The 19,445-nt window shown below is 42.2% G+C and overlaps 1 protein-coding gene across 2 annotated transcripts; it reads right to left on the minus strand.

Moving 5' to 3' along the window:
- Positions 1-500: 500 nt before the first annotated feature.
- Positions 501-14,350, minus strand: LOC119489254 (protein-glutamine gamma-glutamyltransferase 5-like). Of its 2 annotated transcripts, XM_037771484.1 has the most exons (16): positions 14,272-14,350; positions 13,375-13,569; positions 11,945-12,181; positions 11,722-11,840; positions 11,496-11,624; positions 9,893-10,070; positions 8,274-8,409; positions 7,870-7,973; positions 6,497-6,736; positions 6,329-6,367; positions 6,177-6,218; positions 5,271-5,309; positions 4,221-4,433; positions 3,972-4,132; positions 2,574-2,713; positions 501-1,204 (listed from the first exon to the last, which is right to left on the minus strand). In XM_037771484.1, exons 1-16 carry the CDS (start codon positions 14,306-14,308, stop codon positions 1,048-1,050), a joined length of 2,166 nt encoding a protein of 721 aa, XP_037627412.1. In that variant the 5' UTR covers positions 14,309-14,350; the 3' UTR covers positions 501-1,047. The 2 variants fall into 2 exon arrangements, with proteins under 2 accessions (XP_037627412.1, XP_037627413.1); XM_037771485.1 differs by lacking the exons at positions 5,271-5,309; positions 6,177-6,218.
- Positions 14,351-19,445: the final 5,095 nt, after the last annotated feature.

The raw sequence follows: 19,445 nt of genomic DNA on the forward strand, positions 1-19,445 counted from the left end.
ACACAATGGTGAGATTTGTGCCTGATCAGAAGTGTCTTCTATAAGTTTTGGTTTTCCACCTCCGATGAAGAGCAGCCGCTTCTCAACCCTAAGGGCTTTATTTTAACAAGTATATGCTATTTTAGCATATAGTTATTAAATTATGTTTTTAATGAAGTCATTTTTGATCAATTTTTTAGCTAAATATTGGGGTGATTTGACAGTAATAACAAATAAATTTCAAATAGGTTACTTGCTAATTATCACGTATTACCATGAAATTTTCCGGACCTGTAAAATGAAGTGTTACCAAACTGCTTTGTATTTAATTTAATTATGATGGTTATTGTTATTACTTAAGATGTGCTCTCTCCATTTGTATTTTTTTTCTTTTGTATCCAATCCAATTTTATTCATAAAGCACATTTAAAAACAACAAAAGCTGACCAAAGTGCTGTACAATTATACATAAAAAACTTAAAAACAACACAATAAAACACTAAGACCAACTTAAAACCAACAGGATATTAAAATAATAAAAGCGTTAAGACCAATAGGAAAGGAAAAAGGATTAAAATAGTCAACTCTCATGCCGAGCCAAAAGCCAAGGAATAAAAGTGTGTTTTGAGGTTTGATTTTAAAAACAGGCAGTGTGGGGAAAACAGCCCAACATGTGGAGGAAGAGCGTTCCAGAGCTTTGGAGCTGTAACTGTAAAGGCTCGGTCACTCCTGAGCTTCAACCTCTAGACCTCTGGACAGTCAGAAGCAACTGGTCAGTGGATCTGAGTGTCCGGAGCTTGATCAGAGAGGTCGGAGCTTGCCCATTTAATGATTTAAATGTCAATAATAAAATCTTAAAATCAATCCCAAAACGCACAGGGAGGTAGGTATCGCTGCTATGCTCTCAAAAATAACAAACACGTATTTAAAAAAAAAAAAAAAATATATATATATATATATATATACACAATATTGAAAGAATAAAAAAAAGCGTACATCTTGCATGTCTCAGTGCAAAGAAATGGATTTCTTGTTGTTGAAGCTTTTGGGAGGATGGACTCTTCAGTGTCATGCAGTCACGACTGAGACTTTGTGGAAGCTCCTGGAAAGGACGCCGGGGCTTTTGCTGTGTGAGAAAGTGGCCATCAGCACTTTAGTGCCAGGTGAAGTGGCCACGATGGACACCATCTTCTCTATCTTCTCGCCTGGCTGCAGGAGAACCAGTCTGGGAGAAAGACAAGACAAACTTAATCTTTCCACATTTCAGCTCTCACAAAGACCCACACAGAATATTTCCAGTGCAGCCCTGAAACAGTTTGGAGGTCCTTTGTCTTGCACAAGAGTCGGTAATAATATTGGACAATGAATAAAAGGGGCAATTGGCAAAATGTTTGACAGCACAAACGATCAGAATATATCTGTGTCTGTGTGTGTGTGTATGCGTGTGTGTGTGTGTGGGAGATGAGTGTTGATTAATACTATCAATTATTCTACGAATCCTTTGCCAGGTACAGGGAGTTTTCTGGCTCCCAGAACAAACGTTCTGCCCATTCTCAAGCCAAAAAAAAGCAAATGCCAAAGAAGTTTTATATCTCCGGTATTTTGCCTGGTGATTTATTACCTCTTACAGTACAGTAAGTCGATGTTTCTGCTGAATCTTTTCTCTAATTAGTGAGTTTATTCCTCTCTGGGGTGAAACTCTTGCTTCATTGCGCCAATAAAAAGCCACCAACAGCTCTAGGGGACTGAAATAAGACCAAACCAGGAAGATTTAAAACTTTCATTGACAAAGTTTGTCCAGTTAAAGCCATAAAAGAGGTAGAGGAAGGAAACGGGAGTTTAAGTTTTAATGCCACAAAGGAGGAAACAAACAGCAAAATGCAAACATGGAATAAAGAAAGTTGGATATAATGAAAAATGTGTTGATGCTACGTTGCAAAACATGTTAATAATGGCCACGCTAGTCCGCTACAACCTAAAAATCGCAAGTTGCATAAATGCGTTAACGAAAGCCGTGGCGTTGAAACAAATTTGCATTAACTTGTTATTATCGCGTCAACTAATATATAGCCTACAGAGACGTACACAGTTTGTAAAACAGTAGGTAAAGTATATAGAGGTAAAGTGACAGTATAATGGTAAAGTGTCATAGTGATGAGCTCAGGTTTAAAAGAAAAAAAACTGAAGAAATGGACATTAACTGTTCTTTTTTTAATCTACGTGAACTGAACTTTGTTAAGTGTGAACTTGCACAACAATGAATTTAACCCTTGAGGGTGATGGTGCCTTACTCTACCCACAGAGCTGCACGGCTGCATTCAGATGGAACAACATTATGTTCCTGGCTTCTGCTGCTGCTGCCAGAACATACCTGACAGCATTCCCAGACAGCATTCCTCAGACCCTAATACCACAAACCATCTTCTCCTCCAGACTCAAACATAAAGGAAAGGAAAGACGTGTGCAACACCGCTGTAATGTGACCATTCCACAATGTATATTTTTTTGTCCTATGGAGCCATGCAGGCAACAACCACAAGTATCGCATAAGAATGATGACTTATTTCTTGAGGTCCAACTGTAAACAGACTCACCTGGCTTTGTGTTTGCCCTGTAACAAGCCCGATCCCTCTACAGTCAGCAGAGCTCCATTCAGGGTTTTGGTAAATGTGTTGGTGAAGGACACCTGGACTGTGTGCTCCTTCTTCATCTGGATGCTGTCCCCTCCTTCAATCTGGGGAAAAGCCACAGTTACAAGACAACAAAATCATCTATTCACTTGATAATGAGCTCTGGTGGCCAACACTAACACTTTAGTCCACACTGTGCTTAGTGGTCATCGATAGAATAAACATTTAAATGTATGTACAGTAGGTATGGTACGTGATGGTTTTAAATCAGCACAGACTACATTTTCTGAGGTCATCTGGCGTTCTTGTTTTTGCATTGTTTCCAGCAGATAGAAAACCTATTGTTTTGGATGACAGGAAACTAGTTGGGGCTGCACTTTACGCTCAAACTGCACTGAACAGAGCAGTCAGTTAAGTGTCTAATTCTTCATTCCATGTAAATGTGTGTAAGATTCATAAACAATTATCATGGCTAAATGTAGGGGCCAAATTAAAATGTTGTCTTCTGATATTCATGCAAAATGTCATTTGTCAATTTGTGAAAAAATAGTATATTGTATAATAATGTATTACGGTATAATACATAAGGGATCTGGTTGTGCCATGTCCAAAAATGAAATCTATGGAGCTTCTTCTGCCTGGAATTTGCTCCCCACCATCATCAGACCGATCAAAAGTAGATTTTTTTTCAAAAAGCCACTGAAACAAAAACTGATAAATGTTGGCGCCCGATTCGACTGTTATCAGGCCATTAAATAGGCATTATCGCCACTCATGCACCGCTCGCTGAAGAGCACTGGACACCGCCTTGTATACTGTGGGATGCACATATTCGGTAGGCACGTATGAAAATCTCGTTGGGCGAACGCGTGACCGTGGTTGGAGGAGAGTAGTACCAATAGAATCCAGTCGAGGGCTCCGCCGGTGCTTATAGAACTAGGGTTACGATATCGTAACCTTCGTTACAAGCGCGAGTACATAGCATTTTTACAGTACAATGGTTATTGTGACCTCTTAGACTGGAAGAACGAGTGTGACAGGAGAAGCAATCTGATTAAATACGGTTGTATGTGGCAAATTCTGTGCATCTTATATGATGTCATATAAACATCATGTTATGATTTATTGAGTGGGAAAAGTTCTGAGATTTGGGTCACCAAACTCTAGAGAGGGGTGATTGATGCTGAATACTCCTCTGATCTGAATGTCTGTCTTTGCTCTTCATTTAAATAACTTCATCTTGTCATGTACAACTGACAGGAGACAGAAGATCAAAGCGAACAACGACAAAGAAGGAAATGAAAGGAACACAACATCATTTATTTGTGAGCTGAAGAGTTGTGAGGCAGGATTCTGCTGTACCTCTATGGTTATCTGTGGTGAGCTTATGTTGAACTCCTGCGTGTCCAGGAATCTTTCTTCGGTCGTCACGTCCTTTATCACCACTGCCACGCTCACAATGGCATCACTGGCCAGGACCGACTCATACTCCGAGTGAAGGATGGTGTGGTGGAGCGTCAGAACTGCAGGGAACGTAAAGGATGTGAACATGAGAGAAACAAAGCAAAATAATCCCTATCGTTTTTTGTGAGACTGCACGCAACTCTTCACCTTCGCCCGGCTTTATTTGCACTTCTTTGTGTGTTTTCCAGAAGCTCTCCTCCGGGTTGCTGCTGTACCCCTTCAGCTGAGCGTTGAGGTGTTCCATCAGGAACCTAGGGCTGCTTGACTGGTTTATGACCGTCACACTCATGACGATGCTCTCACCCAGTAATGGCACCCCATCTATGCTTAGGGACACCTTCAAACCGGGTGAGCTCTCTCCTGGAGATGAAGGGGAGAGATGTGTACATTGTTTCAAATAGCCACCGGATAAACTAAGCATAAACCAAACATAAACTAAACATATTATTACTTATTAGCATACCGGTATTCATTTTTTTTAAATTGAACCTCTGATTATGACAGGGGCGTTTTCTTTATCGCAGCATTCCCAACATTGGACGCTTGATGGGCTGCAACTAGACACCTGATTGGACGAACGCTTTCACTCGTGGGCTGCTGCTCCCATGCTTTCAAACCGGAACCAACATGCCAGCTCGTTTGGAAACTTTTAAATAATTCACCGAAATGTGTTTCAGAAAACATTTTATGTGAGCAATAAGCCATGCAAATGCTGAATCTGTCTAGCGTTTTTTTAGACGCACATAAAAGTTAAAATATTCCCAACTTTTCAGCGCCAGGCGCAGAGTCACACTGTTTGTCAGTGTCACACTTGGCCCAGACAGCCAATCAAATCAAGCAAGAGGCGCGCTGTAGTACTTTACCACTTCCTTCCTGTTTTGATGCCGGTAGATGTGGTGGGGCTAGCTTAGCTTCGCTGTTGGACTGTGAGAGAGCTACATGTGTGAGAGGGAAGAGGCAATTCATATCTCATGTTGTGATAGATTCACATAGGCTACTGTCTACATAGAGAGAAAGAGAGAGAGAGAGAGACACCACATTTTTCCCATTAATCACATTTGATCGCAGCGTTTGCTCACACATCGGTTCTACAGGCGCACCAAGCTGTTTTGCACGACGCTCTTTGCCAAGGCATTTTTGAAGCTGTAGCAACGCATCTCGGTGTGATCAGCCCCTATGAGTAGTATGGAAGCTTACCTCCCTCTCCTACCATTGAAGCGCTCTGCATCCTTGACACTGTGGTAAATTGAGAGAGATTTTGTCATTAAAAAGCAATGGTATCAGATTTATGCCCTCAAGAAGAAGCAAAGAAAATAGTGTGAATCCATTGGCATTGTGTATTGTGTACTTGTGCGCATCCACTCGTCAAACACAACGGGAACCGCTTGTATAAAAATGGCTCCATAAGGCTACTAGAGGTCAAAAACTCAACCTTTAAGTTACAAAATAACTTCCATTTTAAAGGAGCAGTGTGTAACAATTAGGGGGATCTATTGGCAGAAATGGAATATATTATTAAGTATGTTTTCTTTAGTGTATAATTACCTGAAACAAAGAATTGTTGTGTTTTCGTTACCTAGAATGAGCCGTTTATAGCTACATGTATATTTATTATTTATTTATGTATGTTTATAGGGGGCACGTCCTCTCTTCACAGAGCCGGCCGCCATGTTTCTACAGTAGCCGAGAATGGACAAACTTGGACAGTAGTTGATAACTCAGCCGCCGGTAAACAAGACACAGAAAACCTCTGTTGGTCTTGTGGAGCTGCAGCATTTATTTATGCACAAACTGCAACTTCCACCGTACATTCACTTGATATTCTCAAAGCTAACTTCACTCATATCACACACGTTCGCCACCACTCTCTCCCAAGTGCACTCACTTCCCACGTACACACACACTCTACACACTGGATCTGCTATGCTCCAAATGATCTATGCTACTCTTACAATAGCTCTAGCGCTTGGCAACCGCGATCTGCAACCTCACCGCTAGATGCCACCAGATGTTACACACTGGTCCTTTAAGGAATTTACGTAAACATGTGTATGTTTGCATGTGGAAAGGAAGGAGAGGATGTTTTGTTACACAGCCACTGACCAGATGACATGCACATTGGCGTGGCGGCTGATTGTTGTGTCGCTATAAAAAATGGACAGAAAATGGGGAGGAAAAATGTATTACACGAAGAGAACAAAAATGGGTGTTCTCCACAGGGTGGAGGGTGAAGATGCCTTATCACAACCACTGACCTCTGCCTAAGAAAGTGTTGTATAATGCTGGTTTCTCCTCTGAAAAGGAAAAGAAAATGGGGAGAAAAACTTCATCACACATACGGAGAACAAAGATAGAAAACAACCTACTTCTACTGTCTGTATTTGCATCGTGCTAACTCATTCCACAACTGTATCTGGTCTTACTGTTCTTGCCCTTATAAGTCTGAGTCAGATTCTCTGGCGCGTCTGAGCCGATGCTCTTGGTGTAGATCAGCTGTCCCACCGACTTAGTGTCCTCCTTCCTGTCCACCACCCAACCGTCACGCACAATCAGCCGTATGACGTCAGCGTCTACGGAGGCGTAGATGAACGACGTGTCATAAGGGGCGCGGAGGCAACGTCGCTGGATGGCAACTACTGGGCAAGGGCCACAGCAGTATATCCCTGCAGAGAAAGAGGTGTTAATTGTTACATACTAATTGGTTATCATTCACAAATAATAAATCACTTTATCCATTATTTTCTGTGACATTTACTCAAGAAAGAACTGAATATGACATTAGAGCCTCCTCCTTGAGTAAATGTCACAGAAAATAATGGATAATGGGATTTATGTCCCATTCAGTTTTGATCAGGTATGTTTAGCAAGGTAGGTGTTCAAGATTTCTGTCCAAATTTGAAAATGTTAAAGCAGCAGTAGGCAGAATGTTTTTGGCATCATTGGGCAAAAATGTCTTAATAACCTTTCAGAATATTGTAATTCAAGTGTTCTGAGAGAAAACTAGACTTCTGCACCTCATCATGGCTCTGTTTTCAGGCTTTAAATAATCTATCCCATGACGGGAGACTTTGGCCAATCACAGGTCATTTCAGAGAGAGAGCATTCCTATTGGCTGTTCATTCAACGGAGGCAGCTGTCAATCACTCCCAAACTCCAATCAAATCCAATCAAAAGGTCTAACTAGGCAGCGCTGATCAACTATTATTCAATATTCTGTTACTGTAATGCCTATTTCTCACGTAAAATGTTTACAGAAACATCTTGTAGTGTACTGTTTAGCTGTAAAATGAAAAAGTTTGCTCCGGCTGGTGGGCGGTGCTTGGTATTTCCTCAACTGATCTCAACATGGCTGCCGGCTAACAAACTTTCTCATTTTACAGCTAAACAGTACACTGCAAGATGTTTCTGAAAACATTTTATGTGAGAAATAGGCATTACAGTAACAGAATATTGATTCATATTTGATCAGCGCTGCCTAGTTTCACCGTTTGATTGGAGTTTGCGAGTGATTGACAGCTGCTCAGAGACGGCAAGGCTCAAGCCCGGCTCTGATTGGTTGTTTTCCTCCCGTCTGTGCAGATGCCACCAGGAGCACTGGAGGACAACAGAGGACACAGAGGAACATGATTTTTTTCAGATTACCTGTCTCATGCACTACTGCCAGGATATAGTGAACGTTTTATAAAAATAACTTTTTTTTAAATCATATTTGCTCCAATCTGCCTACTGCTTCTTTAAATTGTAAAATTGACATCCAAATGACAGCTGTTGAAACCCTCTTGGAGCAGGGACCCACCTGCACTCTTCTCCTGGGGGGTCGGGTCCACTACCTGCCAGCCATCAAACCCTGCACCGAGGTCTGGTCTCCTCATCCAGCACTCCACCCACACATGGAAGTTCCTGCAAGAGGACACACAGGTATGGATGCACAAACATATACACACACTCTCAACAAATTGAGTATGCATACACCAATAAACATGGACATGCATGCACGGACATGATCACATGAAAACGCACTAAAGCGACTAACGTGTTGACATTGACAGAGAAATGTAGGCTTATTTAAAAAAAAAAAAAATCTATATAGTTTCTCCTGAAAGATTCAGTTTTAATTGTCAAATTATCCTGTTAGCTACAGTAGACAAGTAAGAAAACAACTGTTATCTTGGTCGTGGTTTGAAAGCAAAAGACACCAACCAAATGCTGTCCTTGGACAGGTTGAGCTTTTCCCCTGTGCTCGTGTAAAATTCTTGAATCTTCAGGTTGCCATCACCGTCATGGGCTGCGTTAAAGACTGTCACCACCCTGGAGGGAATCCCCAGCACTCTCATCACTGGAAAAAAGAAGTCAGTCTTAAACACTAGACGGACCAGGATTTTGAAATCATCTATATTGACAAATTTAGGCCTGAAATGTTAAGCCTGTTTAATAAAAATATTTAAAAAAAATCAAATTAAGTAGTGATGATATTTTAAAGGTCAGTTCAACCAAAATACAAGAGAAAAAAAAATAATTAAAAAACATATTTTCTCTCTTACCCCTAATGGTATCTGGCCATGAAGATACAGAGTTTAAGTAGGGCTTTATGTAGTCTACCAAAGAAAATTCTACCTACTCTTCAACCAATCGATTGGTAGATGGGGAAAAAAATCTGCATGTTATCTCTAGATTAACTAAATCGGCCACAGTACACTGAGTGGACTCTACCTGAGACCTGTACTACGAAGCAGGACTTGGGGTTTGCGAGGTAACTTCCTATGACGGGGGTTCACTTCTTATCGGGGTAGATCGCCATGGAAACGTATGCTGAACACCTAACCTGCTCCCGTGCTAAATGCGAGATTGGGAGCCTTTCTATTGCCTGCACACGTCTCTCAACATGGCGACAGCAGAGCTGGCGGCTCGCAGCCAACGGTGGTAACAGCGCTAACAGTGAAAACTACGGCAACTGTGCTGACAGAGCTACGCTTCCGCAATGCTGCCGTCAGTCGGGACGGCGTTATCAGCTGTAAGCGCCGTATAAGAGCAGTGAGCAGTGAGCAGTGAGCAGTGCAGAGCAGCGGCCGTCAGCTAGCCAGAGGGGCACGCTCACATGCACGATCATGCACTAAAAGCATGTGCAGGAGGCCAAGATATGTCAACAAAGCAGATAGAAGCTTGGATTACAACACACACAGAGGGATAGCGACTTCATTCTCTACTCAGGTAGACATTACTCCTCTTTATCTTTACATAGCAAATAGTTGTTTGCTGCTATATTAATGTTCTGAATATTGTATAGAGAATCTTTAACCTAAATATTTTATGCTTAAATGATAACAGACACAAAGCCGACCAGTGAGCACCTGCCCATATTCATATGATTTCCGAAAATAGAACTGTAGCCGTCGAAGCTTTCGCAAAGGGGACGCACCTGCAGTTATATTATAAACAAAACCTCTTTGTCCCAGATATAAGACAGGGAGGAAAAGAAATAATTCACTGTTACTTTAAATTCCTTACTAAGATCTTGCTAAAAAAAACATTATGTATCCCACAGAAGACAGCAATCATAATCAGACATATTGCATAACAAGTAAGATTTGATTTGGATAGGATTAACATTACACAAGGAGGTGGGGAATAAAATATTCACTGTGGTCCGTGTTAATTTAGCTCATCATTCCTGCAGGGAAATTACAGGATGTGGTCTGAAATACATTTTATAGATATACATGTTTCCATCTGTCAGATTAGCAGAAACATTTTTGACTTCCCGCAGAAGAAAAACTCCACTTTACATAAATACACTCTTGTGTCCTAATTATTCTACGTACCTGTGCAGAGGACAGATGCAAAGACCCAGCACTGTCCATAGCGCACGGTGCTGCAATTTGACGAGACCCAGCGGTGCAGGATGTCAGCGCTGCCGCTCCACTCTGTAGGATTGACACCACCTTCGTAGCTGCCCTGCCACTTCCCCTCCAACACACCCAGGTCATCATTAGAGTTCACCTTGGACAGGGTGGAGACACATTACTGACCTTTCTTTCTTTCTTCACTGAGAGAGAGTTCTTCAATAAATTCCAATCATGTTATTGATAATAAACTCGAAAAAAAAAGTTTGGAAACTTGTGTTCGGTCGATTATTTCTCTGTTGTTACAATGCTAATTGGCATTGTATTTTACATCGTTGGAAAGGCTGTTTATTTATCTTCACAATGATGTCCAACTTGTAAGTATCAGGCATTTGTGGGATGAGTAACACAGCTGATTATGTGGGTAGCGCCCAAGTAAAATTTGCCAAAATTCTCTGCCAATGGTATACAGTGTATTCTCCTGTTGGAATTGACTCTTGTTGTGAGCTGTTTGGTGGATTGGATGATTGAACTCTCTATCAGTAACAAGGAACAAACAAGACATATTTTATACTTTATTCATTTAATACACCGTCAGGAGCCTCAGTAGCGGGTGGAAGATCCATATGCAGCTACAACAGCCTGGCACCTCCTCCTCATGCTGGTCACCAACCTGGTCACACGTTGCTGTTGGATGGCGTTCCATTCCTCAACCTGGTTTTGCGAAACACCAGCTTCAACTTGCCCTATCGCACGGGCGTGGTAAAAGTAAAATTTGCCAAAATTCTCTGCCAACATAAACAGTGTATTTTCCTGTTGGTATTGACGCTTGTTTTGAGTTTCAGGCTCTGCCAATCAGGTGCCTGATGTGCCAGGGGCCTGCTGGGTGCTGCGCCTACTAAGGTGATCATTTGGTGTCTGCTCCACGCATCGGCATGACAAGTTTTTCTAATCTGGATAAGGCTCGAGAGGCAAGTTGAAGCTGGTGTTTCGCTAAACCAAGTTGCATCCTGGTTGAGGAATGGAACGCCATCCTACAGCAACGTGTGATCAGGTTGGTGTTGGTGACCAGCATGAGGAGGAGGTGCCAGGCTGTTGTTGCTGCGTATGGATCTTCCACCTGCTATTGAGGCTCCTGACGGTGTATTAAATGAATAAAGTGTAAAATTTCCAATATGTCTTGTTTGTTCCTTGTTACTGATAGAGAGTTCAATCATCCAATCCACCAAACAATCAAAACAAGAGTCAATACCAACAGGAGAATACACTGTTTAGCATCGGCAGAGAATTTTGGCAATTTTTCTTGGGTGCTACCCACATAATCAGCTGTGCTGCTCATCCCACAAATGCATGATCCTTACAAGTTGGACATCATTGTGAAGGTAAAAAAACAGGCTTTCCCACGATGTAAAATACAATGCCAATTAGCATTGTACCAACAGAGAAATATTCGACCAAACACAAATTTCCAAACTTTTTTTTCCGAGTTTATTAGTAAAGAATTTGGCAGGAGAGGGAATGCACGTGCATGTTTTTACATATTTATCGCACATAACAGTATTTGTGAGTGTTGTCTTCTCACCATAGCGCAGATCACCCTGCTGAGGTAGACCGGGTCTGCTCGTCGAACGTAGTCTGCGTCTTTGTCCCTGAGGTGCTGTGGGCTGACCTGCAGGAGCGCCAGACATGCCTCTAGGACCCCAGGCTCATACTGTACACATGGAAACACAAATGTAGCTGTGCTGTATTCTTGCCTGCAAATAATGTGATTATATAAGATCCATTCATGATAGCTGAGCGTCACATACCTGACCAAAGGACCAGGGCCGCTCATTAATGTTTAGATGGGTGCCCATGTACACCAACCCGTAATCACTCTTGATATATTCTTGTATTTGGGCATCCCGTGGCATGTACACTGGGTCATCTGAAAGGCAATAGCAGTGGTGTTTAATGACTTATATAACAAGGCAACAGAAAAAAAAGACCATGTAGACCATAACAGGAAGGAGTATTACTACATGGACCCACCTTTCAGCCAAGGGTTGCAGAGCAGCACAAATGTCCCCACTGCATAGCTCCTTCTGTACCGTGTGGTCTCTATGTGGACCAGAAGACGATACTGAGCCACAGAGGATTGAACAGGGGAGCAGACGTGGATGGTGACTGACTGAGAACGCCTGTCGCCTGGGTAGGTTTTGGCTGACCAGCATTGGGGGTCGGATCGCTCATCAGAAAACTGGACTGGGATCCTCTCTGACAGACCGCCTGTATGGTGAAGGAAAACACTCGCAGCTTACATAAAGCAGCAGTAGGCAGGTTGGAGCAAATATGATTAAAAAAAGAAAGAAGTTATTTTTATAAAACAGTCACTATATCCTGACAGTAGTGTGTGAGACAGGTATTTTGAAATAATTATGTGCCTCTGGTGTCCTCCGATGCTCCTAATGGCATCTGCAAGATTTCACAGACCTGAGGAAAACAACCAATCAGGGCCGAGTTGGAGCCTTGCCTCTCTTTGCAGCTGTCAATCACTCGCGAACTCCGATCAAACGGTCAAAACTAGGCAGCGCTGATCAAATATGATGTTGTCAGAAACATCTTGTAGTGTACTGTTTTGTCTGTAAAATGAGAAAGTTTGTGACCCGGCTGCCATGTTGAGATCAGTTGAGGAAATACACTTTGGGAGTGACTGACGGCTGCCTCCGTTGAATGAACAGCCAATAGGAACGCTCTCTTGCTCTGAAATGACCTGTGATAAGTCTCCCGTCATGGGTTAGATTTTCTAAAGCCTGAAAACAGAGCCATGAGGAGGTGCAGGACTTGAATTACAATATGCCGAAAGGTGGTTATGGATTTTTTGCCCAATGATGCCAAAAACATTCTGCCTACTGCCGCATTAAAGTGAGACTATGTAATGTTTGAATGAAGAAATTACATAATTTCCCTAGTTAAAATGAAAAGTTGAATTTATATGCAATTAAAAGACAATTGCTCAATTCAATACACTCAGGAGTTTTGTTGCTAGAGAGCTTACTTGGTCTGGTATGCCCAGCAGCTTACGGTTTGCTGGTGTTGGCTAATGTTAGCAAACGGCGCATCACAGACATTACAGAGACTGCGGGCTTGATGAAATACTTTTCCAGGGACTAAAAGGTTCCTTCAGCCCACTGTTTTCTGCGTTTCCACTGCGGTCTAAAGACCTGCGAAGATTAGGCGAATTAGTCTGCTGACGTATGAAAAAGCAACATGACATGGGACGAGGGCTGCTGCTGGTCCCAGCGGTAAACACTCTTAGTTCAGTGTGTCCGCCTGTTTCATCTAAAACACACTGGAAAAAGTGCTTTTCATTGCTTATGAATACAACTTTTCATTTGTAAGCGTAGGACTGTGTTATTTTTTCTTCCATAAATTGCACGCTCTTGCCATAAATAGAGGAAACTTAATCTTATCTTTGATACCTATCCAAATCTCCAGGACCAAGTTCTCTGTGCGAGGATTCCACGACCGGCCGCGAAACGTCAGTGTCAGTCTGAAAGGTTTCCCTCGTCGCACCACCAGGTGTGTTTTGCTGAGCCCCTGTGTCTCATGGGAAGGGTGGTTTTCATGAGCCTCAAAGTTGACAAACTTCAGTCGGCACTGGCTATCGTCAGTGCCTGGAAAAAGAGAAGACCTATTATAAAAACCACATTAATCTAAAGAGTGTAGGTAAAACACAGGATACAAGACAATGATCTATCACTAACACTACAGAAGTGGAGCAGGAGCTGAAATAAAAGAAGAAGGGAAGAAGGCAGTTTTGGAGATAGAGTTCAATGATGCCAGTCGTTTCATGGTCTTTTGAAAAATACTGGACTAAACAATTATTAGCTCTGATGAGATTTTTTTTCTTTTCATATTGTTCATGTGTTGAAAAACTATACTGCGTCTCTTAGTGATGTGTCAATCGCGAACGAGTCGGCTCTAAAGAGCCGGCTCTTCTTGGTGAGCTGAGCCAAATGATCTGGCTCACTAAAAAGAGTCGGAATTCCCATCACTATAGCGTCTCTATCACACACCTTTGTGCCAGACCATCATCACATCCGGTCACATACTGTAATTTGCAGCCATGCTATTTACACAACAAAGCAGTATCCTGATAAAAAGGTAATCATATTAAGTCACTCATTTGATTTATGTTGAAATAATACTTGCATATGATTCATTTGATCTGAGATAGGTTAATACGATGGTTAGAAAGTGTCTTGCCAAGCCAGAAATCAAATGACTTGAGTCTTATCTATCTCAAGAAATTACATCAAACTAAACTTCATTTAATTTGAAAGTAACTCAAAGCATGATTTGCGGAGTGAACTCACCCGAGTTGTAGTGTGTAGTCTGTTGCATGAAGTCCATGGTCTGACAGCAAGAATGACAATTGCCTGAAGGAATGACAAGCAGGCTCCACCTTCACACTGATAAGAATCTCACTCTCTACCTCTTTTGTAGTGGCCATCCACCGGAAATGCTTTTTTTCTCTCCGCTGTGGCTCCGGTCCAAAACAAACTGAGACATGATACAGCGTGCGTATGAGTCTCTGTGCATGCGTAACTGTAGAAAAGCATCTATATAGAGGAATCAATGCATGAGATATCCAGGAATGGTCCACAGCTGCAAGCCAAACTCCAGTGACAATCTTTTTAACAATTACTAAACCGCTGTGAACTGGAGAGCACCAGCAAGTGAAGAGTGGACTCTAACCATATATATAAAATGCAACACTGGTGGTCTCACCAGTAAAATGGAAAACTACATTTATAGTTGGTTACAATAGCGTTTTAAACCAATTTTTTACACAAATAAATCATGAAAAGCACATAGGTAAATGTGTGTGTGATTTCTCACTTAAGAGGTAGTAATCTGAAGAAAAGAAACAAGAAAAACTGTTTAAAACTGTGGAGTGTTTTCAAATTGTATTTCAAATATTAGTTTGACATTTTGGGAAATACGAAAATTTGCTTTCTTTGCAGAGTCAGATGAGAAAATCAATACCACGGATTAAGGACTTGGACCGGAAATACAACATTTTACTATTTTTACCCACCAAAACTCAACAGAACGAGATTTGAATGCATAAGGACTTAATAGCCAAAACAAGCTCTATGATATGCCCAAAAATACACTGAGTGACTGGAAAAATAGAAACTCCTGTACAAAGTAAATCAATCCAATGCAACAGCCTTGTAATAATTGCAACCTCTGTGTGAGGTCATATTTTACCAACATTTTACACCCAATGACTTTCATCTCTAAAAATCACATTTCAGAGAGAATAGACTGTTTATTACTACATATTACGCACTACTGACTGGCTTTCTCTGCTTGTGTTCTGGCCTCTGTGCTGTCTTGGGTGAAGGGCTCCCTCTAGCTGCGTAGGTGAGATTGTATTTAGTTGTATGTGATGTTTACTGCTGGAAAACTACAGTAGTTACTGAAATGTGTTTTTTCTGGGTATTTCTGGCAGTGATAATAATAATGCTGAGATAATGTGTAGTATATTTCCTCAAATACATTTTTTTTTCTTCAATTTTCTGATTTCAGTACACAACAGTAATGAAGAGAGTAACTATAGAGACAGAGCGCAATTAAGTCCCGCCCACACCGGAGGGGAAAACAATTCGTCGCTCTCCATCAACTTTGTATTGCCTGAAGGTGCCTCCTTGTCAGTTCTGTCTGCTTACCAACAACAACAAAAGGCCTAAAAGCTGCTGTGTGGTGGGATACACTCATAGACTGTGTATAAAAAGTGGACGTAGTCACTGTGACGTCACCCATTGGTTTGTTGACTACCGTTTTTAAGCATCATGTTCAGCATTTTGGCCGTCGCCATGTTGGTATTTGGCAGTAAAAAGCTAACGACAGGCTGTAAACGAACTACACCACAGTCGCATGGGCGCAGGTTTACACAACGAGGAAGTAGCAGTAGAAAAGTACTTTATATGTACTGATTCCTGCAACGATTTTAAACCATAAGTTTAGAGGACCCAAACGCAGGGCTGAACTGGCCATCTGGCATACCGGGCATTTTCCCAGTTGGCCGACGTCCTTTTGGGCCGACGTATGTCTTGTTTTTGTTTTTTTTGGCCCATAAAACAGTTAAATCGGCCCATTTCTTTTCCTTAATTGACACTGGGCTGGCCCAATCTTTCTGTGCCGGGCGGCCACAGTGAGGAGGAGAGGGAGAGAGATGAGGGAGGGAGTGTAGAGTTTGCGGTAAGCAGTTATGGTTCTAGCTGCCTGGCTCAACATATGTCATGAGAGATAAGCAGTGCTCGAAGTGGGCCGGTACGTAGCGGTACGCAGTATTTTACTCATTTTACTGTACCGTAACTTTTTCATGCGTACCGGAGCTTCTCACAAGTTGCCGGTACTCTCCTCTGCCCTCACCATATCAGGTTCTCTGGGAGATTCATAATGGTGATACATAACGGCGCAGCGCCAGCGGATTTGCGCCGTGTGGGTTCATTGTTTTAAGTCACCAGAATTCATTTTTTTAATTCCCCTGCTTTGATTTTGAAATTCTCCCTATTTTTGAGGTTTCAAGATTGGCAAGTATGCAAAACAACCACATTTGAAGGTATTTAATCGAACAGAGCCTTCAACAAAACGTGGTACACACAGCACAAATTGCCGGTGACCAGGGCTGGTCTGGGCCAAAATGCCAGGGCCGATTTTTTGTTCCAGTCCAGCCCTGCCTGCACCTACAGCTCCGTACTTACACTGTAAGTCGCAGGCTGTATTATAAAGTGTTACCAACACCTATACGTCAACATGCAGGATAACCCACATACCCTATTCAAGAGAGCCTGCACAGTTGTTCACAGTGCCACAGACATAACACAGTGTTTCACGTGAGGCCAACCGGACAAAGGGAGCATTGGCCCTAGCATTATTCCATTATATTACATTGCATTCATTAAGCAGATACTTTTGTCCAGTGCAACTTAGAATAAGTGCAGTCAACCTCCATAGGAACAAGAGCTAGATGTCATTCAAATTCTTAATGCATGACTTACAAACAAACAACGGTGATCAGTTTTACTTATGATGATAATGACCAATATTAACCTTTACTAAAGAACTTGAGACAGCGATTCTCTCCAAACTGAATGTAATGTAGCTAAACCTGCTTTCAGGCTGGATAGGGCGTGGAGCAGGGCGGAGACGTGTCAGAAACTGCTTCTTTTTTATTATTTTTACGTTCCCCTCTGTTTAAGGTCCAGGGGATGGAGGGAGTAACAAAATAAATTTGTAAACCCAGGAATGAGAGAGGCTGGCAACAGGATCGTGTGCAAAAAATAATTATACAATTTATTAACAAAAATATGAAAAAATGAACAAACACCAACTGAAAACTACTTTCTGACAGAAAGCGTGAGGTAATTAAGTAATTAAATAAAAAATGACAATAACCAATATTAAAACACTCAAATTAAAGCTACAGCCTAAAAAGTGCAGCGAAAAAAACAACCCGTAGGTACAGACAGCGAACATCCAGGGAGTAAAATGATTTAACACTACTGCTCCACAGTGACAGCGAACAAACTCATACACCCAAAAGTTTGTGGCGCGCACACCCGTCAACTACTGACGCAACCACGGAACACACAGTCTCAGATACTGCAGCTTGGCACTGGGCAACTTCTCCTCAGTTTTCCTGCTGTTATATACTCCGCCCTGACTACTGATGTCAGCTGCAGGCTGCGTACCTTCATCCACTGCAGCTGCACAGGGAGGGAGGAGGGCAGCACCTGAGGAGACAGAGGAAAGGGCAGAAAAACACAACAAACATGCAACACAGCACGGCATGTAACAATTATCATTTACTGTCATATGTTTTGTAATGAATGCAGGTTGAAGACCGCATCCAGAATGAATATCATACTCTGTATCTATGTCTGAGGCCAACATGGCAAAGGGAGCATTGGCTCTATAAAGCCCTAGACCAAGGGTGCCCAAACTTTTCCCTTGGAGGGCCAAAACTGGAACTCAATGGAGGGCCATGGGCCAAAATTAAACACCTGTATTGTTAAGATGCAAAATGGTACTAGGATCCCAAGTTCCCATGTATAATGCATTAAAAAAACTGCATGTTTTCCCCAAAACTGCATAGGATTATTATAAAGTGGGCATGTCTATAAAGGGGAGACTCGTGGGTACCCATAGAACCCATTTTCAGTCACATATCTGGAGGTCAGAGGTCAAGGGACACCTTGACAAATGGCCATGCCAGTTTTTCCCCACCAAAATTTAGCCCAACTTTGGAGTGTTATCCTCCGTCCTGACAAGCTAACATGACATGATTGGTATAATGGAGTCCTTAGGTTTTCTAGTTTCATATGATGCCACTATCTTCTAAACATAAACCCGAGTTTGGTACGGCCCCCAAAAGACAGTAAAGTCGGTTGGGTCTTTTAATAAAAAAAATAATAATTTGCTAACATCTGGTGGGCCAAATCAAACCTGATGGCGGGCCAACTTTGGCCCGCGAGCCACACTTTGGGCAGCCCTGCCCTAGACCAAGTGTGTGGCAATACACAGCATTTCAACTATAGGCAGTGGTGATTAGTTAATCATAAGGCCCTGATGTTTAGAGGGGTCTTGTGTTGAAATCTAACTTCAAGATTATTCATGTCCCATTAATGCATGTCACTAACTTGGCTTCTTCCCCAGAGGCTGACACCCACTGCCACTATTATTATCATTAGTCATACTTCTATTATTATTACTACTGCTATTATTATTGTCATTCTATTATATCCATTGTTGCTATTATTACCTCCGCCAAGGAGGTTATGTTTTCACCGGTGTTGGTTTGTCTGTCTGTTTGTCTGTTAGCAGGATTACTCCAAAAGTCTGCTATGGATTTGAATGACATTTTTCGGAGGGGTGGGGTGTGGCACAATGAACAATCCATTCGATTTTGGTGGCGATTTGGATCATGATCCGGATTCAGGAATATTTTTGAGGATTCCGATCTGCCTGAGCATTAATGGTAAATGGTAAATGGACTTGGACTTATATAGCGCTTTTCTAGTCTTCCGACCACTCAAAGCGCTTTACACTACATGTCAGTATTCACCCATTCACACACACATTCATACACTGATGGCAGAGGCTACTAAGGTGCCAACTTTGCCCATCAGGATTTAATCTAAATACTCATTCACACACCGATGGCTATGCCTCCGGGAGCAAATTGGAGTTAAGTGTCTTGCTCAAGGACACATCGACATGTGACCCGGAGCAGCCGGGGATCGAACCACCGACCTTCCAATTAGTGGACAACCTGCTCTACCCTCTGAGCCACAGCCGCCCTAAGACCACAGGGTATAACACATGCGCAGTGTAACTGATGACGCGTTGATGACGCATGACCCAGCCCCCTTCTGAGAGCAGAGAGGTATGTGTGTGGATGTGTGGCGAGACATTGAGGTGCAGGACCTGCTGGCCGTCCGCGGTGAGAAAGAAAAAAGCTGTAGATGACGGGATG

This window comes from Sebastes umbrosus, chromosome 6, assembly GCF_015220745.1.
Source record: "Sebastes umbrosus isolate fSebUmb1 chromosome 6, fSebUmb1.pri, whole genome shotgun sequence".
Lineage (NCBI taxonomy): Eukaryota > Metazoa > Chordata > Actinopteri > Perciformes > Sebastidae > Sebastes > Sebastes umbrosus.

Coding starts and splice junctions, on each gene's coding strand:
- LOC119489254 (XM_037771484.1), bottom strand. CDS start 14,308: ATGGACTTCATGCAACAGACTACACACTACAACTCGG. Junction 5,310..6,176: donor GCCAATGTGCATGTCATCTG/GTCAGTGGCTGT, acceptor AATTTACCACAG/TGTCAAGGATGCAGAGCGCT. Junction 4,133..4,220: donor GCAAATAAAGCCGGGCGAAG/GTGAAGAGTTGC, acceptor CGTTCCCTGCAG/TTCTGACGCTCCACCACACC.